This window comes from Mastacembelus armatus, chromosome 7 (assembly GCF_900324485.2).
Source record: "Mastacembelus armatus chromosome 7, fMasArm1.2, whole genome shotgun sequence".
In the NCBI taxonomy this organism is placed as follows: Eukaryota; Metazoa; Chordata; class Actinopteri; order Synbranchiformes; family Mastacembelidae; genus Mastacembelus; species Mastacembelus armatus.
Window position 1 is genome coordinate 10,994,049 of NC_046639.1, and position 26,342 is coordinate 11,020,390.

The 26,342-nt window shown below is 40.8% G+C and overlaps 1 protein-coding gene across 2 annotated transcripts; it reads right to left on the minus strand.

The window, feature by feature from the left end:
* Nucleotides 1-647: 647 nt before the first annotated feature.
* lima1a (LIM domain and actin binding 1a) lies at nt 648-18,195 on the minus strand. 2 transcript variants are annotated; one of them, XM_026332711.2, is made up of 11 exons: nt 17,924-18,195; nt 14,741-14,878; nt 13,862-13,907; nt 10,750-11,178; nt 5,354-5,420; nt 3,978-4,075; nt 3,493-3,558; nt 3,295-3,346; nt 2,897-2,961; nt 2,683-2,816; nt 648-2,252 (listed from the first exon to the last, which is right to left on the minus strand). In XM_026332711.2, exons 2-11 carry the CDS (start codon nt 14,863-14,865, stop codon nt 1,247-1,249), a joined length of 2,088 nt encoding a protein of 695 aa, XP_026188496.1. In that variant the 5' UTR covers nt 14,866-14,878; nt 17,924-18,195; the 3' UTR covers nt 648-1,246. The 2 variants fall into 2 exon arrangements, with proteins under 2 accessions (XP_026188496.1, XP_026188497.1); XM_026332712.1 differs by lacking the exon at nt 17,924-18,195 and having other exon boundaries at nt 3,978-4,072; nt 14,741-14,883.
* Between the last annotated feature and the right edge of the window lie 8,147 nt (nt 18,196-26,342).

A 26,342-nucleotide genomic window follows, 5' to 3' on the forward strand; every position in this document is an offset into this window, starting at 1 on the left:
GGGTTTTCAGAACTTTTCAGGGTATAGAAAAAACAGTTTTTATTTCATAATGCTGTTAAATACTGGGAATCTGTAGTTCTTATGTTTTTCTAATAAATTCAGGTATTGCATTATAAATAGATTTTGGTCCATATACTCTGCATATGTTTCTAATATATGAAAAAGCTAGAAAGACAGGCAACTCAAGAATCTGCTAGAGGAACTTTTCATAATCCCCCAAGTTTTGTTATGAATGACTTGTATTTATCATTCCTTATCTATAAAACATAAAAGTATTAACTATAATTAACTTAGTTACAACTTGCAAATCATTTCATGTCATATACAGGAAATGCATAAGGGATTGTATACAGAGGACGAATCCTACCGAGTCTGATTTCCTTTGGTGGCAGTATCTTACTATTGGACTAATATGATTCAGACATTGCCAAAGTGTATTGTAATAACCGGGTTGTCTTCTGACTTTCCTTGTAGAACCAGTATTGGAATTTTATTCTAATATTTAGATTCAGAGCCAGTTACTTACAAAACATTTGACCCCAATGTTCAGAAGTAGCCAGCTGCAACAGGCTAGGATTAGGGTAACACTGGGCTCCAGTTTATAATATTGGTTATTAACCAGAGCAACTCATGAAAATATTCCCATGTTGGAGCAGATTAGCTGCTTATGCAGCATGTTTTTTTATTTAGACAGTAGCAGTTCACGATATTTGACCCTGTGATGTTAAAACAGCATATCAACATAGACTATTATTAGAAAACGTGTCTGGGTTCTTTTTTCTAAAACCTACAGACCTCCAACATATCTTCTTTTAATCAACTCCATTAAGAGATTACTTGGTCACTAAGACCAGAGATGCATTAGCTTTAATTCTGCCATATCATGGCAAAGTAAGACCATGTAGTTGTTGGTCAGAACAGATTACAAGGCATCCAATGAAAATAGAAACCTACAAAAGCCATGTACACAAAAAAAAACATTCATCTATTCTATGACGTTATGGACGTTTCTGTTCTAAAAATATTCATTACATGAAGTGTAATTTTAAATATTGTACATTTAAAAAGAAACATCAGTATGACACATTCTCCAATTGTGTTGTAAAAACTGTATTTTAGGAATGGATTTAAAGGTTTTCAGAGGCACAAGAGCACAGTAGACACTGCAGCAACTCTAAAGATGAGAAGTTTTAAACGAAGGAATGGCAAGAAGTCTTCAAGTGTTCCTGGCTGCAGCAAATTCAGTTTATACATCCTCGTCCTCCTCTTCATCCTCGTAGTATCGGTTTCGCTTGATCATTTCTTCCACGGTTAGCGCTTTCTGCTGCTCCACCTCTCTCTTATCATCCACCTCATCGCTGTCCCAGAAGCCCACATCCTGAGACGAGCAGCTGGCCTCCACCTCGCCGTCAGGAGATGACAAGCCTGTTGGCATCTCCTGATGCGTCAGAGGTGGCACACCTCCATCTTCCTCCTCCATTCTCTCCTCTGTAGTGAGATGGTCAGTTATGTCTTCACTCTTCATCTCCTCCTCTCCTGAGCTGCTGTGTATGTCCACACAGCTGTCCTCAGTAGGTGTGTGGCTGTCAGACAGGTGGCCACCGTGCTGCAGCTCTGTGCTCAATGGCTCTAGGCTCAGCTGTCTGTCGCCCACAAGAGGAGGTGGATTCTGTTTCTCAACCTCAGCAGCAAGAGTGCTTCCAGCCTGTCCTGCTAGCGTAAAGGGCATGCTACACTCCTTCAGGGAGGCGCTGCGGCGCAGGTAGGGCATCCCTTTGGCCTGTTCAGCCGGTGAGGAGGTGGAATCCTCCTCTGGGGGCCACTTCGCTCTGATGGGCTTACTGGCCAAACAGCCCTCGGTCATTGCTGTGGTTCCACTGCGGCCGTCCTCCGCCTCTGTGCGTGGTGGCCAGGAGATTTTCAGCCTACGGGTTTCAGTGGGCCTGTCAGCCCTCTCTGATGGCCCCTGTCCCAAAGCCTCCATCGTGGCTGTCAGGACATTGACTTTAGTCAGAGGGGAGTCTTCCACACTGGGACTCTCCAGGTTTGGAAGCAGGGCTGTGCTGTGTTTCTGTAGCTCATTCTGAGTGTTGGACTGTGGAGATGTGTCACCACCCTCACCTTTGGACTCCCACAGCTCTTTATGAGGCCGATGGCCAAAGCCCTCGTCATAGTTGCCCTTGGCCTTAAAGAGCTGACTGAAGTGAGGTTTGCAGTAGATGCTATTGTACAGGGAGGCGTAGTTTGCCAAACTAACCAGGAGAGGAATTAAAAAAGTGAAATGGTTAGGACCACTACAAAAATATTCATAGTGTTTTTGTGACTAAAGGAAGCAAAAATTATTTCATAGTATTTCCTATGAAACAGGAATTAAACTGATGTCATTTGTGCATGAGATAAAGATTGAGTTAACATTTATTACAGTGATTTCATATGTTGTTTTGTCCCATGCTGCTGCAGGTGCCATGTGATATGGGACTTACTAGAGCCTGAAGGTGGTCATTGTGTGTGTACTCAGTGTCATATCTTGTCCAAGACATCTTGACATACATCTTCAGTGGGACTATACATTTCTTGGCATTAGTAAATTGTGGTAACCACCATTTGACAGTAAAATTTTCCCCTGTTTGCTGCATTCAGATTTCTATAGAAATCATTATACCATATATCTGTTGCTCTCACCTGAGCTTGGTGTTGCAGTGCGAGCAGCGAAAGCAGGAGCTGTGGTACACATGCTGATTGGCCACCAGCCTCTCCAGAGGATAAACTGTCTTCAGACACGACACACAGGTCTCCCTCACTGGCAGGCAGAAGCTCTGCACAGATGTTCATTCACTCAGATCATCACAATGAATTTTATTTTATTCTGACATGAAGGTTCTCTTTGTTGACTTACTCTGGGAGTCCTGGGCTGAGAAAGATCTTTCTGGTTGGATGATGGGGGGGTGCCACTGACCAAGCCTGTCAGATCACACAGTGACCAGTCAGTTGCGCAGTTTGAACACTAGAGGGAGCTGTTTATTTAAAGGTTTCTACAGAAACTTGACACACAGATGCTCAGCCATCCAAAATTAAACAGTGGGTACAGTTCACAAACCAATTAATTAGTGTACAATGCACTAAATAATTATATATACATGTAGAAAAATGTATAATTACATGAAGATTATGTTTATGAATGACTTCAGGTGCTTAAATTTTGCCATATATGATTTTTCCTACACTTCAGTCTGAGCATCCTTCCAACTGCCAAGAAGAAAAGAAAATGTCCTGTCACCATATGGAATAAGTTACCATTGCTCTCTGCAGTAAAACCTTTCCTGCCGTTTTGATCAGATTCTGGACTCTGTAACGGGAAAAGAGACAGTATCTATCCTACTTATTTGCTCAACATGTGTAGATGCCAGTTATTTATAATCATTTATAATTCTCAAATGACCTGGAACTGAAGACACTGTGTGACATGAAAAAAGCTAAAGTCACAACCCTCACCATGTCCAGAGTGCATGGAGGGACATTCTCCTTCTGCTTCCCACACAAACTGTCCAGCTGATCACCCTGAGTGACAGACAAGAACCAAGCAAAGACACCGAGTGACAAAGTTTGGGTGATTGGATAATGTTACAGAAACCACAGGCATCAGGGAATTCAGGTGCATTTACAGATTAAAATATAGAGTTAGGGGGTAATCTAGAAAATAAGTGTTGCACTTACACAAAGTTAAAAATGAAAAAACAAACAAAAAACAAAACAAACAAAGCAGCAGAGGATGAAATATTCTGACCTTTAGTCCCTGGTATGGATTAGAGATCCAAAAACACTGGATCCTGCAATTCCCATAATTCAACTCAGAAGTATGGTTTGTAGTTAGGTTTTGTGATAAGAATTTGCATCTCAGTGTGGTGGTCTCAGATATCTAATGTTGACGTTAGCATTACCGAATCCCATCTGTTGTCTGGGGAGACAGGAGTACTCACACTAACTGAGGTGGGAGGGGCATCCTGTTTGGAGATAGCAGCTTGGTAGAGGGCCATCCTGTCCCTGACAGGAGTGGAATCTGCAAAACTTCCATCTGCTAAAACAAAACGCAACAGCGAGAATGTAAAGTCATGCAAAAAAAAAAAAGATTGTGCTTAACAGTTAAAACAAAACTGCAATTTTACTTGCTTCTAACCAATTAGTGGTTTCTGAGGACAGTTAAAATGAATTGAAGACCATTATGGTTCAGATCGGTTCTTTCAAACTAGTTTACTTTTACTTGCTAACTGTAGCTTGCAAAATCACAATAATACAATACAAATTAAGGTTTACTGCATCTAGTCCACTACTGGTTGGGAACATCTGCCAAATTCTACATTACATGACACCAGCAGTTCATCCTAGTTCAGAGTAAATGCAGGACATGGTGTTTAGTCATGCAGGCTGTGGACAGGGAACAGAAGGTCAAGAGTGGTGCAGAGTGTGGGGGGGGGGGGGCGGTTTGTCTCTTCCAGTACTGGCTGAATCAGTCTGCTGATCACAGTGGTTACAGAGCCTCCCATGTCATCACTTCTGAGCTTCTCATTTCTGGTAAGGATGTAATCCATCCAGAGGAAGGCAGGATGACACTCACTCTTTTGGGGCACATGGTTTGTGGCTGACTGAATGGTACCAGACAACAACAGTGCCCCTCAAATGTACAGAGTAGTTTTGCATCTGTTAGCTCACCGTTCTGATTTTCTGAGAGAGACACAGACACACAGACACAGACACAGACACAGACACAGACACAGACACAGACACAGACACAGACACAGACACAGACACAGACACAGACACAGACACAGACACAGACACAGACACAGACACAGACACAGACACAGACACAGACACACACGAGGAAGCAGAGGTTTTAAGCAAAAATGCTTGAAAGACGTACAGTACTCTGCTCAGCACCAAACAGACACACTAATGATAGCAAATTGAGACATGATGATGACATAGTGACCCATATATATATATATATATATATACATACATACATATACACACTAGATATTTCCCTATTGGCAGAAACCAAAAACAGAGCTAAAAGAAAGTGAATATTGCATTTATTTTCAGCATGTAGCTGAAAACCACTCAAGATGAATGATAATCTATACTGTACATGACAAGTTTTTTTTTTATAATTCAAAAGAGAAATTTGGGTGTTTAATAATAAAATTTTAGGATAAGCTGAAAATGGGGAACATTTCAACTTTCAAATGCTCCCCATTTTCAGTCTGGACATAAGTACTTATTGCAGCTCTCTCTTCTCATCTCTCTAATAAACAACATAACATGCCCCCAAATATATAAACAATTATATATGTACCTCCTAACAGCTGGTCCATGTTGGCAGAATTACCACCGTTTCCTCTACTTGTGTACTCTTTGGACACCTGGGGAAAAAAGTCAGATGTGTAGAAAATAAATACAAGGGAATAAAACAGAAGTCAGAGTATAATAAACAGCTTCAGTCTGTCCTGCCTCAGGCGTGTGTGTTCATCCAATCAAACCACTTTAATCACTTAATGAGCTCAGAGAGATTGAGACAGACGCCCAATCTGTCCACAGCCGCCAGTCAGAAAACAAACCGATCATTTCTCTGCTGTAGCTTTATGCTGACATTCAGTCTTATCGGTTATACACCTGAAAATTATAAGCATGTGATAAAACTCTTTGTTTAGGACCTGACAGAAGTCAATGCTGTGTATTTAATCAGATTCCAAAGAACTATAGCTTTGCTCATCTCAGTGGAAATGCCGGTACAAGGCAGCAAGCCCTGGCTGTGGAAACTTTATTATCTTTGATATATTTTTTGTTGAACTGACATCAGCTGACATGTCTCAACTCTGCAACCATTACACCACTCTTGCTGTTGAGTCATGCCAGTACCTCATTACAACACGGGGCACACATCATTCTCCCGCAGATTACACAATAGGTCAGACAGCACTATGACATTTAGCCCTCAGACCGTGAGACCCAGTGTCTTGGGTCCAACACCTTCTCAGGGGATTTACAACTAAAATGTTCAAATGGTGTCATTTTCATCCTGTGTTCACTTTAAATCCAGTGCCAGGCTGCTTCTGGCTCGTACACCTAGTGAGGTCAGTGGCTTTGCTTGAGCTGCTCGCTGAGCATCTGCAGGCTTCAGAAGGTAAAGATGGAAAAGATTTCACAAGAAAAAAATTGAAGTAGGTGACTGACACATGTACAATCAAGTACAGACCAGACAAATGAACATGCATTAGTTTCCTATGAATCATCGTGCAGCACATTTTTTTGTGTGTGTATTGCATGAGTTTGGCTTTTTCCACTGTGCCACAGAGCAACTGTGTTGTCCCCACATTAGGAAATATCAATGAGCCACAGTGCACTTTCATTATGAATAACATTTGGGAAGTGTTTTTGTGCACTGTCGCCATTTACTTTATAAAATTGCTCAATCTCAGGAACATAATTTTGGACTGAAGCCATGGAAAAAAATCTATGACTGTTAAATCTCATAACCCCTGGACTAATCTTTAACCCTTTTATCAGGTGAGTAATATGAGCCACAGTATAAGTGATGTCAGGTGAGGCCAGGCCTGTGCCACATCTGTCAGTCTGAGTCAGGAGTGAGTTTAACATACACGAGTAAGAAGGCTAGCACCAGCACTGAATCGTAACTGCACACAACACAACCGAACATTCAGACTGTACATGGGATTATACCTGGCATTAAAGAAGAGACAAAACAAACCATCATTATTAAGGATCTGTCCCAAATGGTGGATTATCTTCCACAGACCGGAGGTGCAGCTTTGTAGGAGGAGGTGGTGTCTGAGATGGGCCGGTGTGTATAAGTAGAGGGGGTGTAAACATGAGAATGGGAACATGCAAGTGGACCATATGAGCCCAGTCTGGGTCTCAGGAGGCTGGATAAGAGGGCTAGACAAAGAACCTACCACTAATCCTGAAACAGTAAAGCTCTCATGCAGACAGACAGACCGGTTTGTAGCTCTCCTCATGACCCCACCCTGTCCCTGAACCCACCTCACACACAAACACAGTTTACAAAAGACAATAGCCTGTTCTTACATTAAGCCAAAGCAAAATAAAAGACAGAGTGTACCTACAGCTGTAAGTCTTTGAAGACAGAAGGCTGCAGAATAACACAGTAAAAGTAAGCAGACATGGTTGAAAGGCCTTTGAGAAGCAGTTTTCATTCCAGTTACTTTGCAGTGTCTAAAAGGCCTCTTTCAGCTGCAGTGACAACATCCCCATGCACCAGAGAAATCAACCAAGACAGGGAGAAAATGTCAAATGTCTCTGAGCATTAAAGCTTGTTCAGAGTTCAAACAAAGAAAGCAAGGAGCACCATGTGCACATCTAAAGCATAATAACTACCTCTTGCGAAGACAAATGGAGAAAAAGCCAAAGTGGATGAAGAGTCAGCAGTGAGGCAGAGGTGAAGCCAGTTGTGGGGGAGTTTGGTGGTATGACTTTATCCAGCAGTGACAGGACCAACAGTAAGCTCCAGAGGAGAGGTGCAGACTGAGCAGAGCAGAGCAGATGGTGAGGGTCTCTGGAGATGGGTTGAGGGAAGGAGGAGGAGGGGAAGTGAGGATAGACTGGGTGGGAACAGGAAAGCAGACAGGGAGCAGATGCACCTGGGGGGAGTTGTTCAAAGTGGGGTGTGGCTGGATAAAGATGGGGATGATGGCAGGAGGGGAAGCAAAGTGTGCCATTGTGTTACAGATGGAGAAGTTGGGGGGGGGGAGTAGCGTGCCCCCCAAATATTCCCCCAGCTTTAGGATAAAGCAGCAGGTTGTATGGGCTGGAGCCAGTTGGCACCAGAGAGTGGTGGAGGAGCAGCTGGTGCAAGAGGCAACAGTGTGAGTAAAGGAGGGAGGATGGCTGGGGCTGAGAGGGGCTGGGCTGTGTGAGTGTGTGGGAGGAAAAAGTGGGTTTTCTAAACAAGCAGGGTCAATTCATTTCAGTGTGTCATGAAAAGACAGGAATATTAGATAAGGGCTGCTAGCTGGATTGGCATGCTGACATGAACAAAAATGCTAACATACAAATTTTAAGGTGTTAAAATATTTTCAAATGCTTCATTTATTGTTAAGCATAATATTTGCCAAGAACCCCAAAGCACAGCTGAGGATGATGGGATTGTTTGTTTATAATTTATAGTATTTGTATAGAATGAATTGACATGTTTCCTTTCTCATTGCTATTAATGTAAAAATGTGTTGTTCGAAATTACTCCTGAATGATGGCTATTGTCAATCTGAAGGCAAATGTAGCCTGTCTTATTGACTGAGGTGGGATGAAAGCTGAGACATCTTGTAAACTGGCATGAGGACACAATGTTTTCATGTATGCATATTACTACTAATCTTTCTGTAAATATACAATGTATGATCAAATTTAAAAAGCCTTCTGTCGATGTCATTAGATGAAAATTCAGAGAATCACCAAAATTGCAGTCCTAAAATTGATCTAATATGTCTGCTTTATTCAGGAGATATTTAACTCAACAAGAAAGTTGGGATCTAGCAACAGTTTTACAGTGGTCTTAAAGGGGTTTCCAAAGTCAGTAGGACTGATCCTCTGATGACCATAAATACCTGTAGAAAATTCCATGATAATCCTTTCAAATTGCTGTTGAGCGTCTGAGCCAGATTAGTGAAGCGGCCGACAGAAAGGCCTGGAGCCATGCAACCAGATTGGCTTAAAAAAAAAAAAAAAAAAAAAAAAATTAAATATTGGAGAAAGAGGAGGCAAGGTCTTTTGGTAATGTGTAGAAGGATTAAAGTGGGTTGAGGGAGGAAAAAGGGAGAGGTGGACAAAGAACTGAGGAGCAGAAAGTGGACAGCAGGGATGATAGCTGAGGTGGGGAGGGGAGGAGAGCAGCTTTCATGGCCTTAGGGGAGATGGTCTGAGGAGGCTTAGAGTGCCTATCAGCTGTCTGCAGTCATGAGTCCTCCAGCCGCTACCATTACATCATCTGCCCTGTGAACGGGAGCTCAACAAAGAAAGAGAAAGCCTGGTTTCTCCTATACAGTAGAGGCTATTGTGCAGGTCGGTGTAAAAGGGTTTCACCAAACAATTCCTCTTTTGGTAAGACAACTATGCAATATGCATAAAAAAAAAAATTTTAAAAAAACTCCAAATCCCTTAAACTCTCTGTGGCACTCCTTTTTAAAAGCATTGAGGTGCTAATGGTGGGAAGTCTTTAGTAGACCAGCACACTAAAGTTTTGACATCAAATCTCAATAAAACTCATCTCAGGTTTAAAGGATGTTGTATTTTAATAAACACTAGCAGCTGGTTAGCTTAGCATGACATACAGAATAAAAACAGTGAACCTGGCTGTCTGGCACAGAACTCCCACTAAAGCTTCAGTGACATGACAGTGTTATCAGTATTCTCATTGAAGAGAAACAAAAGCCATTTTTAAATGATATATAAAATCTGCAGTTTTATATATTTATGATCTGCTCTTTTATGAGAGATGGACATTGTTGCTTTTCACCTTTATATGGTATTTTTTGACAGTAAGAAAATATTGTCTTTAAAAAAAGATCAACAAGATTCTGGTGATGTTTTAGCTTGTTCACCTAGAAGACCACCAGAAAGAAACATGCTTCTGCTCATAAAATAGAGATTGACAGGAATGGATGAGCAGAAATTCCTGGAGGAGTGGCTGTTTGTTGGAGGAATTTGCAGTGACTTAGAGTTACAGGAGCGTAAGCGGAGATGTTGGCTGCTCATTGAGTTGCTCTGATGACGCTGCTTGTATCTGGAGCTAATAGCATCTAGTTAGGCACTGTGTCTGTCTGTCGTTTGATGCTAAGCAGGTAGTGTACAGTGGGTTCAGATCTTCACCGATACAAACAATACAATAAGAGTGGAAAAAATGCAAAGTTTACAGTACAACCACAGGAATGAACTACAAGATGCTAAGAGAGATGAGAGAAACTGAAGAGCCCGTTTTCACAACCAGCAAACTCTTTCATATAAGTAGTTGGGTCTGTTGTTGATATGAAAATGTCAATAATAGCAGCTTCATTTATTGTGCCGTCATCCCTCTAGCCAGGTACTTACACGGTGAGAGAAATATAAAGTACTAAATACCCCTCTAATACCCGCTACATCAGAAGTAAATTTGCTGGGAGGTTGATTCCAAGACAGCCAGTACTCTTCTAGCTTAATGAAGACTTCTAATGTTCTCTTCCTGTCCTAAATAGGTCCTCTGTGTTGTGGAAACACAGCATGTGTTTCACGGCCATGTATACATGCTTTACATTTGACACACTTTTTGATAACACTTGACTGGATGTTAAAAGTTTCTACTTTTGTATACTCCACAAATATCAATTAGCTGCCCTGAGGAGAACAAAGCAGATTTCCAGCACCTGATGCTTGCAGAGAGGATTTCAGCTGAGTGTGTGTGCACTCATGTGTCTGTATGCATGAGATGAAATAAAAAAACGAGGATGCCTGCGCCATGTGACTAGCAGCATGACAGCACTAGAGGGATCTGACCTCTTGGAGAACAAAGACATCTTCTTTGGTCTAAAAACTAATCATGATCATGTTTTGTTTGAGATGGAACTTTCAGAGTCAGTGTGCTTACTTTCCACCACTGCAGGTCTTCATGTGCGCAATGAAATATGAAGACAAACTCCTAAACCTGCTGTTTACCATCCCAGAAAAGAAAAAGCATAGACTTGCCTTGTTGGCTAGGTTCTCTCCCTTCTCAAACATCATCTTGAGGCTGTTGAGGGGAGTGCTGGGCTTCTCAGAGTCAGGCACTTCAACTGCACCTCCTGCTGCTCCTGCTGTTCCCTCCTGCCCCTCCGAGTATCTGCTTGACTTCCCCTCCATGGCTCCCAGATCCTCTGTTTGAACTGACAGCTGATTGGAGGTGGGTTTGCTGGTCTCAGTGTGAAGTTGTTTCTCCGGCTCAGTTTGCTGAGCCTGTGAGACCTCTGTATTTTTCAGGGTGCCAGACTGGGTCTCTGTCTGTGATGCCAGTTGAGGTTTGTGAGTGGCCTGAGGTTGAAATCTGATGCTGGATGATGGCTGCTGGTGTTGCTCCCAGCGTTTCTTTAAGACACTCAGATTGCCACTGCACAGTGTCGAGGGTATGGGCTCCGAAACCTGTGGAGAAAAGAAAGCACTCAGCTGCTATTTACACTAAAAGTCCCAGAGTCCATTTGACTTGGCCTGGTTCAAACATGTGGCTAGCATTAATTATATTTATTTATTTTTTTAATTGTTAACAAAACCCATAAACATGTCAAAACTGACCGCATTTTGTTCCCAAAATGTCTATAAAGAAAACTGTACCCAAGAATTATGTTTGTGTATCAGCCATCATGCCTCCACAGATACATGGAGTTAATGGATCCATAAATCGAGACTCTGCTCATTTTTTACTAGAAATACTGCAATATAACTGGAACCAGATCAGGCTGCAACTGACAATTACTTTTGAATATAAATTAATGAATGTGCTGACTATTTCTTTAAAAAAGGATTTTCTATAAAATGCTCAAAAGTTTAGTATCACATACAAAGAGATAGCACTTTTTCACACTTGAGAAAATAAAACATCAAGAAAATAGTTCAGCTCCATATGACAAGTGCCACTTTTTGGATATAGGACTGAAAATCTTAGAGCATAAGACTCAATTAAGATTCAAAGTGTCCAAATAAAACAAAAAGGATAATGGTTATTACAGTGTCCCTGAAATTCAGAATAAGGTCTTCAAAAGTCTTTTGTTCAACCCACAGTCCAAAACCCAAAGATATGCAGTTAATTGGCACTTACAGTAAAACTGTTGTCTTATCTTATCAGACCAACTACTGAAAGACACATGCTGGCAGATGCTAGCAGCTCTCAGTCTGTTCTTCAGTTGCTCAATGAATTACAGCTGCACAAGTTATACTACAGGTTAGTATTTGCATCGCAACACTTTCAGCTTTGAAAGAAGAAAATAGTAACAAAAAAAAAAAAAAAGAACAAACATCTGCACAAAAGACAGAGAGCTGGAAGCTTCCAAGCATGCACATCTATGAACAGAGCAGAAAACAAAAATGCAAAGCTGAAAAACCATCCTGTTTTTGTCAAATTAGAGAAGTAAAACCTTATCACAAAGGTTTTGGACGTCCCCGCTGTCCAGTTGGCGTTTGTGTGCGAGCTGAGAGTGTCTGCTGGCTATAAATGCTACAAGCTGTACCAGATGTGAAAGCCTTGAGAAGTGATCAGAGGAACACAGTAACTAGCCCACTCCCTAAAACACAGAAGGGAGGAAGCAGAGAGGGAGTGAAGGTGGAAAGGGGTGAGGGGCAGGAAGGCAGAGAAAATCAGAAACAGAGGCAGTCAGAGACGGAAGGAGGGAAAACAAGTCCAGGAAATGAGAAAAAAAAGGTAAAGGGAAAACAGTGCTAAAAAGCTTTCACATATAAAAGGTACAGTGGCCAGGACAAACTAGAATAAACAATCTTCTGATATTGACTCTTAATTTATCTAGCTGAATTCAACAGTAACACTTCATTTGAAAAGCATGATGCCAGAAAAGTGCTGCAGAGCATTCAAATGGAAAAAAACCCTAAGCAGTAATGTTATAAAAAAGAAATATAAAAACCAAATGTCTTCATAAACAAAACATTTACATTTATTGTATATTGTTCTGCAATAAAATCTGTCAAAGTGAAACTTGTAAAAAACTTTTGTGAATTAGAAGTATGTATGCAAATATGAACAAGATTTGTAGGTGAAATGTTCCTTTAGTTTGAGAAGCTTTCCCTGGAAGATCTTGTCACACTAATCAAAAGATGATTAGAAACACTACATGGTTGTGACATGGGCTCGTCTGCACAGAAATGCCTCTAACATATCTCCCCACACAGATCAGGTGGAACGGAGGGGTCTTGCTACCACTGCTGTGCGACAGCAGGTTCCATTAGTGTGCTGTGCATGTGTGTCTGCTCTATGTTCAACAAGATCGCACCTTCAGAGTAATGTCCCCAAAACAAAAAAACCTTTCTAGCCTTCAAAAGTTGTGGCAGCAAAACCAGCAGCTGCATATGTATGCCAGTACAAAAGACAACCATAGGCTATAAAGGAGCAGTGGTGGAAGGTAACCAAGTACATTTACAATTTTGAGGAACTTGTATTTTATTTGAGTTTTTCCATTTTCTGAAGGAGAAATGTACTTTTACTACGCTATTTATTTGAACACTCTAGTTCTCTAGCTACTTATGACCTGTCCAGGGTGTCAGTCCCCTGGCTTTCTCCAAAAGAGAGCTGGGACAGGCTCCAGCAGATCCCTGTGACCCTAAACAGGAATACGCGGGTATAAATAATGGATATATAGTTCTCTAGCTACTTTGATTTTACATACACAACATCAACCTATAACAGACTATTACAGTAGTGCAGTATTACATCAGGATTAGGATTAAATAATTGCCCTTTTTACAACACAATGTAAAATATTGTCTGATTTTAGCTTTGACACACAGTATATACACATGTATTTATATTTTTGACTGTTGGTCCTACAAAACATCTACAGAGGAGCCTTTTCTGTATTTACTGTCATTGTATAGACAAGGTTTCCTTATTTGGTCAATAAAATAACTGACAGACTGATGATAAGAAGCCCTCGGAATTTTACATCCTTTACTTTTACACATAAGTGTATTTTTACACTACAAACATCCTTACACAGGTTTGTAAGAGAACTTACTCTAATGCAGCAGTTGTAATAGAGCACCATAGTATAGGTAATCTAGACATGAATCAATCAGAAAAGATGTTGAGTATATCACCTACCATTTTCTTCTTCTCTGCATTACCCTCTTCTGCTGCCAGCTGGTACCTGAGGAAGAGACAGACACATGGGGGGGGGGGGCACACACAATGACAGAAGACATTGATAGAAAAAAAATTGCAGATGCACCTGGCGGTGCCCTTTACTGAGGCAAACAGCCAGGAAATCAATATGATCTGGCTCTTAACCAGAAACATCAGATGATTTCTGACTTCATCTAACTTTGGACTCAACTGAAGCAAAGATGGTATAAAATGTTGAAATTCTACATTTATGAAACTTGAATCATTTTGTTCATTGGGTAATTAGATTATTAAATAATATATAATGTATAAAAAAAGAAAAATACTGAATAGCCAATGTCATTCTGTCCTGATGTGACCTTCATTACAGTGAAACTTGTGATGAAACTATAAATGTTCTGGTGAACTCCTTGGCATCACAGACAGAAAAAAAAGATAGACAATATACCTAACTGTATATTTCTTACCCACAGAGTTAGAACTAAGTGGTCAGATGGAATTAATGCAGAGAGAAAACAACCAACCATGTAACCACCTTCTCAAATGACAACTAAGTAACTTGATATGTTGAATTTTGAACGTAGAAAGGGCAGCCCTGGACAGTGGAGCGCTCAGTTTTACGGAGTGAAGTCTGTACACCAGAAATTACATAAGCACAACTGAAGCCCCAGGTTGTGGCTGATGATCCCATTTTTACAGAAAAGAAAACTGAAAAACAGCTGAGTGGCTAGAATGTTTTGGGAGGGAGATCCATGTTTTCATTTCTGCCCAGAAGCAGAAGACATGACTGAGGTGACACATCAGCTACCATAGTGAAAGCCTCAGGCAGGAACAGAGATAGGTTAAAGAGTGACTTACTTGGAGAAGCGCTCTGCGATAGCATTGTTTTTCCCCCGGGCAGAAACGATGGACAGCTCCTTTGCAGTGACCCTCAGTGACTGGGATGCCCACGGCCTGCGGCTAAAGGGAGCAATGGAAGCCATCTTTGCTCCAAGTCTGAGTGATCAAGTTCACACAAATAAACACAAAACTCAGGCAAATGAGCTTTTTTTTTTTTTACTGGTGGTACACTCTTGGATCTGCAGTTTTGCTGCTTTAACACTGACAAACTGAAGCCGAGTCACGTTTCTTGTGTACCCCCCCCCCCCAAAAATCTGACTCACCTCTCTGTATCTAGTTAAACGCAGGCTTTAGATCAAAGATGCCAGTTAGGCTTTCATATCAGTACAAATCACACCCAGACATCAATATACTTTGAGAGACTGTACATTAGACTGTATTACCACAGCATCAGTCAGAAAGTCAATAGAGCGGCGTCACACAGACACTGAGCATCTGTTCTCTGTGTGATGCTGCTCTAACTGAGTCTTGAGGGCGAGTACCAGCAAACAGGACAAGTGATTTGTCTGAATCACAAACTCATGTGCACACGCTCACAATAGCTGCTTGTCTCTTTTGCAACTTCACAGCCTGAAGGCCCAGGGCATGCAGACACACGCAGCAGTACTCATAGCTTCTGTTAAGGAACTGTCACCTGCCAGTTAGACATGGTGCCGGTGACAGCAGAGCCTCTGGGGTCTTGACGTCACTCTGCAGGTGGGCATCATGGGATGGTGCCCAATTAGAGCTGGTTTATTAATTACAAAACCTGTTAGTGTAGTACCTGGTTACACCACTGGCTGGTGCTTTCAATTCAATTCAATTCAATTTATTTGAATACATACAGCGGTTAGCACTGTTGCCTCACAGCAAGAAGGTCGTGGGTTCGCAACCCGGCCTTTCTGTGTGGAGTTTGCATGTTCTCACTGTGCTTGCCCGCGTTTACTCTGGTTTCCTCGCACAGTCCAAAAACATGTATGCTAGGTCGATTGATGACTCTAAATTGCCCATAGGAGTGAGTGTGAGTGTGTGTGGTTGTTTGTTTTTGTGTGTCTATATGTGGCCCTGCGATGGACTGGTGACCTGTCCAGGGTAAACCCCTGCCTTCCACCTGAAAGAGAGCTGGGATAGGCTCCAGCTGATCCCCATGACCCTGGTTAAGGAATAAGTGGGTATAGAAAATGGATGGATGTATAGCACCAAATCACAATACAAATCATCTCAAGGCACTTCACCAAAAAAACAAAACAAAAAAAAAAAAAACCCAACAAATCCCTTATGAGCAAGCACTTGGCGACAGTGGAGAGGAAAAAACTCCCTTTAATGGAAGAAAAAACCTCCAGCAGAACCGGGCTCAGTTTGGGCAGCCATCTGCCTCGGGGTGAGTGGATAGAGGAGAGAGAAAAGTGCTTCCATCCATCCACTATCTTAATTATTCGTAATTGGGGTCATGGGGTTCAGCTGGAGCCTATCCCAGCTCTCTTTGGGTGAAAAGCTGGGGTACACCCTGCACAGGTCATCAGTTCATCACAGGGCCACATAGAGGCACACACCCTCACATTCAGTACTATGGACAATTTAGACTCACCGATCAACCTGACATACATGTTTTTGGACTGTGGGAGGAAACCAGAGTACCCATAGAAAACCCACACAACCACAGGGAGAACATGCAAACTCCACACAGAAGGGCCCCTGCTGGGTTTCTAACCAGGAATCTTTTTGCTGTGAAGCAACAGCGCTAACCACGAAGGCACTATGCTGCCCTTGGGTGGTACTTCTTAATATTTAATCAGATGGAGTTAGACATGTGTTTGCTGACCAGTCATATAAAACAAATAAAAAATAATATCTCAGTAGCATAAAGCAAGTGTACCTCCCTTTAAGCCAAGAAAGAGCTACAGCATGGCTTTCTTAGCTCACTACTGTGGTCGGGCTGAAGAACACTGCAAAAGAAAGCTGTGTCATTGGTTTGGTTAGCTCTCTGAGGTTAACATAGCAGCAGAGACCAACCCTGTAGCTGTGGAACAACCAGCACTCTGATTAAACATGCTTACACCATCATTGACACAAAGTGATGAATTGCACAAGCCACACCCAATTTTTCAGTAAAGCTGCATTTCACTGGTGGCAGTAAATAATGAAAGATTTCCTGGGCTGATAATCAGGATTTGCGCAGCATCCCTAGGAACACCTGTCTCAGCTGAGCAGGTGGACTAACACAGGTTTCCAGCAGCTGGACTAACACTGGATAGAGTAAACACCAAAGTTTCTCCATCATCTGCTTATTTAGCATTACAGGCTATTTACATGTTCTTTAAATTTACTTGGAAACATCAATCACATCAATAATTAACGCTTGGAAAATTGCCAATGAAGGAAAATGCTTAAAATTCTATACTTTTAGTCAAGGAAGGAGGTAATTTCTCACATGTGAAAAACAGACAATAATATGTTTGGCATTTTTGATCATCCTTGATGAGTCAGTTATCACATATTGAGGACGTTGCCTGATTTATCCGGCCTGGCTTGCTCATTTCTCCAAGCATGAGAAAGTGAGTGTATTTGATTGTATGAAATATCAGGGAATAGTGAAAATGCCCATTAAACTTTCACAGAGCACAATGTGTTTATAAGACAAAAAAAACAAACAGTAAAAAGCAGCAAACCCTTGCAACCATGTTTTTTGCTTGAAAAACGCCTGAAATGATGACTGGATTGTTGATGATTCATTTTCTGACAGCTGATAAGTCTATTGTTTGATTAATGGCAAAAATGTTAGCAAAAGTGTTAGAGTCATACTAAAATTAAATTATCACCATGCTGTGGAAGTTTCTTACCAAATACAAATGAAGGAGAGTAATGACCAGGAAAATTCAACTCTATCACAAGACAAAGCAGCATGTAAAATAGATGCAGCCCATGCAAAGCTGAGTTTTAAAGTCTTATGTCAAATAGAACAAAAAAATGTTCCAGGACCACAGTGGCACTAAAAGCACCATGGATGCTTCAGATTAAAATTTAAATATCACAATAAAACAAGAAACAAACAGCAAAGATGCTTAACGGTTCAAACAGCGTACCCTGTCTTTTCCCACATCACCAGGTTATAAAAGGAAAATACAACTTCAACCCCAATTGTTTCAAAGCAACACCACCTACCTGTAACAATCTGAGCAGCTTTATGCCTGACACTATCCACTGCTTGAGTATTTCCTTCTCTTTTTACTCCTTAGCTGCTTCACCACTGCTTTTGAGCAAACAGGGAAGTAGGAGGAGCTTCATTGCTCCCATTTAACTCCTCTCAGCCAATAATGACGCAGCATTCACCTACACCTGGCAGATACAAGCTCTCCGTCCCTGTCCAATCAGTAGCTATGTTGGGATCAGTGTGAGTACAGAGGATTTCTAAGGTATGTGGTAGCCTGTGGCAGCCCCTTGTGAACAGCATGACCGACAAGCAACAGGGAGGGCGGGGGAATCCCACACTGGATTCCTGGAAGTTGGGTGAACTGCAGACTCCTGGCTGCACAGTCTTTCACAAGGTCGAAGGTTTAGAGGATGTGACTCATTAACATCTCTGGCTGATTCACTTTAAAGCAAGACGGGGCTTTGACAGAAAATAGGACGATATGTTGCTTAATGCTTTTATGTTGAAAAGAAAAAGTGAAATAACATTTAACCTGCAATCCTTTCTTATAACAAGGAATGGGAATGCTTTCACTTCTGTAGAGTTCTTTATCCCGGGACACTACACTGCTTCCAAATTATCAAAGTTGATTATAATAAAACATTTTGAATACTGTTTACTTAGTTACTTCCTCACCACTGGGGTTGTTAAAATAAAGGCCAAAGAAACATTTCTAACCAATAGAGTGAATGTACTTAAGGTTGGAATGTAGGGATTGAAATGTCTGCCCTCTGTGTGGGAAAAGACTGAAACTATATAGCAGCTTCTATTGGAAGAACTGTACACACATTCAGTGTGAACTGTAATAAAATTGGCCCAAATTAATGAGATTCCCATCAGCCTCAACTGCGACATTTCTGCTAATTAACAAATCTTAGCATTATAAAATACAACACTAAGATGGTGACAGTGGCAAACATTATATCAGCCATTGTGCCCAAGTGTAGCTTCACAGAGCTGATGGCTGCTAAGATACCTGCCCTGTGGTGGCACTGAAGCTTTCAGCTCCATCAGAGTCAAATCATTAATGGCTATAATTCATACACTCCAGACAGACGAGCACCATTTCACCTTAGAAATGCACCCACAATTCCTGAGAATGTCAGTGTAAAAGTTAGGTTAATTTTCAGCTGCAGTATTTTGGCTGGGCAGGGATGTGTAAATGTTTTAAGCAGTCAGGAACTGAACTTTTCTTTCTTTTTAAGCCGTAATACAATTAGATTTCTATTCTAATTATAATATATTATATTACAATTATATTTAAGTATTGAACAAATTAAAATGTTCACCTGAAGATGGAGGCCTACAGATTAACCTCCATAGTAGCATGTCTGAGGGAAAATGAAATGCTTAGCAGCCTTGACATAGGTCAGATTAAAAAATTAATTAAAAAGCTCCCCAGGCAGTAATGGGAACAGTGTGGAATCAGGACAACCTGTTTCCAGACTATGAGGCAGGTACAGCTCAGGTGTGCCCTGACTCACACTCTTGTGTTAACACTAACTCACTGAACTGTTTTAAGTCCTGATGATGCATGTTTCTGCCTGAGACAGTTGCTTATTGTTAATCAAGCTGTAGTTGTTTCATGAGTCATACTTGCCTGGGAAAGGTGGTTTCTCAGTCACAATTAACAAGAAGCCCAATGATTCATCACTTAGCCCTCATTTTAACCTATGGCGATTACTTTTAGAAGAGCTGATTCTTGCAGGTCTCCTTGGTCATCCATCCATCCATCCATCTTCTATACCCGCTTTTCCTGGTTCAGGGTCACGGGGATCTGCTGGAGCCTATCCCAGCTCTCTCTCGGGTGGAAGGCAGGGGTACACCCTGGACAGGTCACCAGTCTGTCGCAGGGCCACATATAGACACACAAAGACAGACAACCTCACACACTCACACTCACTCCTACGGGCAATTTTAGAGTCACCAATCAACCTAACATGCATGTTTTTTGGACTGTGGGAGGAAACCGGAGTACCCGGAATAAACCCACGCAAGCACAGGGAGAACATGCAAACTCCACACAGAAAGGCCGGGATGCGAACCCACGACCTTCTTGCTGTGAGGCAACAGTGCTCTCCTTGGTCATGTTGCACATTATTTTACTTGTTTTTTAATGAATTTATTTACAACAGAAAGGTTCAAGAAAAACCACACAAAATACCAGAAGTGCGACAATTTTGCCAAGAGAGTTCATTAAGTCCACCAAAGTCCATTCAAGTGTGTTTATTTAAATGTTCAATTTAAATAATAGGCTATTCATTAAAAATATTCAAATAATTCTTACGTTATTAAGCTCTTGACATGTTTAATTGAGGTGCCATGCAGCTGGAGCACAACATTGTATCAGTACCTCTATCTACACATTAGTTCCCATTTGTCCCCAGTAGAAACCTGCAATGTTTCTATTGGGGCACTAGATGGCAGACAAGACCTACTCTATGATGGTAGGTACTCCCTATCTATCTATCTATCTATCTATCTATCTATCTATCTATCTATCTATCTATCTATCTATCTATCTATCTATCTATCTATCTATCTATCTATCTATCTATGTGGATATTTCCAGACAACGAATGGCCTGTATGCTATGTCATTCTACATATCTGGCAACCTACCTACACACTTACATAATGTGCTCAGTTTTTCCACACTCCACCACTATTATTAGTAATGTTTACACAGAGGTCAATATGGAACAATGCAGGAACATTTTCACAAGAATACAAAGCAACCTTTTATGGGGGTCTCAAAATTTTTTTTGGAATCAATATAATTTAGAAAGAGACATACCTGTGTATATAAGGTCCCACAGTTCACACTGCATGTCAGGACAAAAAAACAAACATGAAGTCATTACATTGTGGCGAGACATAGATCAGGACAATAGTATCAAACCATTTCTAAAGCTTTGAGTGTTCCCAAGAGCACAGTGGCCTCAAACACTGAGAAATGGAAGAAGACTGGAACCACCAGGACTCTTCCTAGAATCAGCTGTGCAGCCAAACTGAGTAACCAGGCCAGTAGAGTCTCAGTCAGCGAGGAGACCCACCTCCCACTGGTCCCTGTAAAAAAGGTTCAGAAATTCTCTGCAGAGATGAAGAACCTACTGAAAAGACAACCATCTATTTTCATAAATCAAGTAGTAGTGAGGTGGTGAAGTGACTGGATGGGGATCACTGGGTAAAATGCACACACCAGCCTGTTTGGAGTGTATTAAACAGCATTTAAAGGACTCTGAAACCATGAGGGGAAATGTACTCTGTACTCTGTGGGCAGAACATCAAGACCTCTCATACTGCCCAAAAGGATTTGACAGGAAGCATGGGATAACCTATCCACCTGCAGATGTACAATGCTTGTAGGCATGTACCTAAAAGACTGGAATCTAAGTGCTGCCAAATGGGCTGCTACAAAGATATAAGGGCATAAATACTTTTGTAAATGAAAGATTTAGAGGAAGTTTTGGATTTTTAATGAATCACCAGTTCTAAAAACATGTTTTCACTTTTACATTGACTGTAAATTAATCAACAAAGCAGCAAATTACACATTTAAAATGTGAAAAAAGTGAAAATATCGTTTTGCATGTTGGGAGAATAGTGCAATTCAACAGCATAACGGTATTCTGTATGTGTGCTGTCTGCTTTAAGTTTACTTTGTAACTACATACTAAAAACCTGCTTAAACCTGAACTTAAGGATTTTGGGCAAGGCGATTGTTGCGCCCTCGTGGTGCTAGTGAAGGGAAAAACAGGTGAGGACCCAAATGCTGGACAACCAGGCTTTATTTCGCCGCTACTCAGCGGGCAGGCAGACAGATAGGCAGACAGACAGGTAGGCAGACAGACAGGTAACCAGAAATTCAGCAGGGGTAACGTAACTGAGGATCACTAGTAATGTTCCGGCGGGGAACAAAGGAAAACCAGGGACATATATACAGAACTGAAGACACAGGTGAACATAATCTAACTAATGACAACTGAACATCAAGGCACCTGGAAAATGACACGGAACAGAAACAGGAAGTTAACCAAAATAAAGGACAAAACAGGAAACCCAGACTCGGGGCTTAACAGCGATACTGTCATGGATTAGTGGGACACTTGTATAAAATAGAGCAATTGTTAACTGCTTTTTCTACTAAAACAAGTCGAGTGTGATATGAAAAAAAAACTATTGTATTGTTTATTTGGGAATAAAGAACAATGATGTTTGCAAAAATTGCAAGATTTAGGTTAGCAAGACTTGACGAAACCAAATAGCATTTAATGTACAAGTCTCTGACAAGGAAGCAAAGAATAGCAAGTGATCCTCATCAAACATGTCAGTCAAATCCTCTTAAGTGTTAATCAAATTTAATTAAAGAAATACCAACACTATGTCATTTACAACCATGACATACCATATTTTGTTCACCAGAGGGCACTGAAATATTTTTCAACTGTAAAAAATCTACATCCATTTACAAACTTCATGACATACAGTATTTTGTTCAACAGAGAGCACAGAAATATTTTTCAACTGTAAAAAATCTCCATCCATTTACAAACTTCATGACATATAGTATTTTGTTCACCAGAGAGCACTGAAATATTTTTCAACTGTAAAAAACCTCCGTTGTGTCATTCTTTAATAGCCACATTTAAGGAATCAAAATGGTGTAGCATAAAAGTGTTTGCGTGAGCATCTATGAGACCATCTGTGTTTACATGGGAAATACTTAAATGAGTTCTGAGTACTCTGTACTTGTGCACGCATTTCAAAGGCGTGTATAGTTGAGGACCTTGATGATTGACAGCAAAGAATATGAGGTTGTGTCCACATGAAGACATGGAGGTAAACACACTTGTATGCTGAAAAAGCCTGCACAAAAAAAAAAAAAAAAAAAAATGGAACATGTTTCTTTTGTTATTTTAACTGATGACCTAGATTCAAGGGTCTGACGTTATAGCTCCACCTCTGCTGTAATTGGAGGAAAAACAGTTCTTCTGTCTCATGGTGCAGGAAACTTGTTTGATAAATGCCAGAAAAGTTGAAATGGAAAGACAGTCTTGATCCACAGCAGCCAGAGATTGATTACATGTGTCACTGTGTGAAGTAATTGCGACTTAGCATGCACAGGGAGTCAGAGAACAGAAAAGCTTTTGGTTTGGATTAAGTTTTACTTATGTGTTGAAAAGGGAAACCCCATATGCCTATAGTGTGCTTGTTAAATGTTTGCCGCTCTTTTCTAATATTTCAACAGTTAATGCTCATTTTACTGCTGCTGATGCTCTGTATTATTATTGGCTATAGAGTGTGGCAGATATGTGACTGACACATGCTTTAACAGTGAGACCACCTGACTGTGACCTTCAGGAGAAACTGTTCAGTCTGTGGCCAGGATTTAAACACATTGCTATTGTAATCACTGGGTGCCACATCCAAGTCTCTCTGTTTATGTGTCCCCATTCCAGATAAATGTAATTTTACTTATGTGTCAAGCAACTCGCTGAGCTCAGAACTGAGGCCCAGCAGAGGCCAGAGACCCTCTTTACTGTTACCCCCACCCTCCCTTTTTGTATCATTCAGCATTGAAAAAATTGCTTTGAGTCATTCACCATTGCTTTTATTATGAAAAGTATAGGTCGTTAAATCGATGTGTGATGAGCAGACTACATTTCCAGTTTTTTCACTGCTTTCATGGGTGGACAGACCCAGAACACATGACACCAGCATTGGGAAAAAAAAGGAATTCAGTGTTAATTGTGCTGTTTTGTAACTCTAGTTCATTGCCTTGTTTGGTACAGTGACGAAAGTGTGGCTCTACGGCTGACTGAGCAGTATCCAGAGAGAGCTTGGGGAGTTTGGAGACTAAGCATTTGCAGACAGTTTGCAGGCCCTCTTTCTCTGTCTCGATTTGTGGAGCATATGTCTCTTAAGACCTTTAACACAGCACATATTTTGACCTATGAATGCAAGAAAATCTCAAGTGCAACTAACATGAGAGAGTTCTGCAAATAATTTTAATAACAAACACATTAGAGACATGATAACTGTATTGCTGCAAAATAAAAGAAAGAAAACAAAAGGCCCACAAACACAGTCTAAGAATTCAAGAGTCTGCTGGGTTGCAGCTCATAGCTGTCTTTGGTGATGTTTCAATACCATCTGCCTGAAAATAGCAGTGAAAATAGTAACTACCGTGTTTTTCCACTATAGGATAGTAGAAGTTAAAGGTTTAGCAGTTAACTCTGGATTATTAGGTTGATAGCTGTGGTTTTTAGTGAAATGTCTCAACAACTACTAAAAAGATTGTCTGTTACAAAATTGGGTAAATACTGTAGGCATCCATGTCTTTTGTAACACAACTTTGGCAATTCTTCATTTTTCATCTGGCACTAGACTTGGAGGCAATTAACAGCATTTTGTCTTTATTTGATTGCATGAAAGTAATGAGAGCCATGAGGAAGAGGCATGATGACATGGGACAAAGAGTAACTGGTTAAACCAAAAACATTGTGGTTATGTAGTTAACCATCAGAATGCCTACAGTTGTTATTGTTCCTTAAATAGACTCAAACCAATGGATATTCCCTTAAACTGTGCGGACTGTGTCTATATTGTTATTCAAGTTATCTGGCAAAGCTGCCCATTTTCCAGATCAACATAAAGCTCTAGTCTAAAAAATTCTATTCTATTCTAAAAAAGCTATTTTATGACAGGGAGTGAAGAAGAGATGAGAGTGATACATTGGGGTAAAAGTGGGAATTAACCATGTCAGACTGAGTAAACTATGCTAGAGAACGAAGTAGGATAACAGTGAGCTGATCTTTAAAAATGGTCAGACATCTGTAGGACAAAGGTGAGGGAAGCCAAAGAGTTACAGGCAGAGTGGGTGAAATAAACAGATCAATACTGTGGGGTTTAATCATGTCAGTGTCCACCAATGTCCTGTACTGAATGACCTAGAAAAGCTCAAAGTTTCCTAATCTGCCACACTGCAGACATCATGACATGTTGAATCCACGCAGAGAATCTGGCCCAATTTGAACCTACAGTCATGGACAAATTGTACATTTTGTTGTTGAAATTAAAACAAGCCTTAACTATTAGAAAATGTTAAAATAAAAATTTAAGTGTAAGAGTCAAGGAATTGTTCAGAATGTTTAAAATTCGAACCCACTTTTATATTTTATATTATGCTTTTATACTCTGATCTTATCAGAGTGCCTCCAGGGGCAATGTAAGTAATGTCAATGGGTCCAGCCACTTTATTCAAACTGAAATATTTCTACTGGATAAATTCAATGAACTGCTGTGTCTAAGTACAGCGTTAAAGAACTACAGTGTCTATAGACTCTTAGTATTGTTTGTACATGTAATTAAAAAAGATCAGAACTACAATCTTGAAACATCAGTCAGAGTTAACCGGTGAACTTTTAACGTCTAACATCCTAAATGGCCTGTCAGATCTGCTGTGGTAGGCCTTTTAACTGCTCCAGAGTCCAGGGTAAAGTCAAGGAATTATCAAGCTTTTGTTGTGTGGGCACTGCAGCTTTACCACAGTATTCCTGTTAGTATTCATGTTGCTGACAGTCTTAAAATTTAAATGCTGTCTGAAAACAAATTTTTATGAACCAGGCTTCTTGTCTGACTGCTAAACTTATTTGTTTGAAAGGATTAGCTGTGATAAACAAATTGTCCAGAGCTAATGCAGTGAAGGACAGGAGTGTGTGTGTGTGTGTGTGTGTGTGTGTGTGTGTGCGTGTGTGCTTGTGTCTCACAAGAGTTCAAGAAAATAATGTTAGTCAATGCAATGACCTGTAAAATCATGGCAACACAAATATGTGTGTGTGCCATGGACATTTTATTGCGTCAAAGTTTGTCTGTATAATGAAAACGTGAACTATAAAGGCACTGTTCTCAGGGTGTTAAAATGATTCTAATGCTCTACTATGACGAGAGAAGCTTATGAAAACAAGAAGAGAGCATCACAGACACACGGACACTGTTCTGAGTCACAGTATGCACCCCAAATTTCCTGCTGAACCTTACCTAAAACAACTTCTCACCCCACACCCCTCTGCTGTTTTTTCTCTTTAAGGCCTCCCTCCCCTGTGTCTTGGTTTTTGTCTCCCTGCTTGTCCGGGTTAGGTTTGAGGTCTGGGGTAATTCAACAAAACAGGAGTGTGTCTCCTAACACAATGAATATTTATTGTTCCAGCAAGCTCTTTGAAGAGAAAGGGACTCCATTTTGGCCAACTGCTTTGGCTATCCTGCCTGTTGCAAGGTTGAGGCCAGATAAATATTGTAGAGATGATAGAGTGCTTGGTGTGGTGATTCCAATAGAAATGCCAGGAGATTCTCAGAACTAAATCATCTAAATTGTCAGTTTGGTCATCCA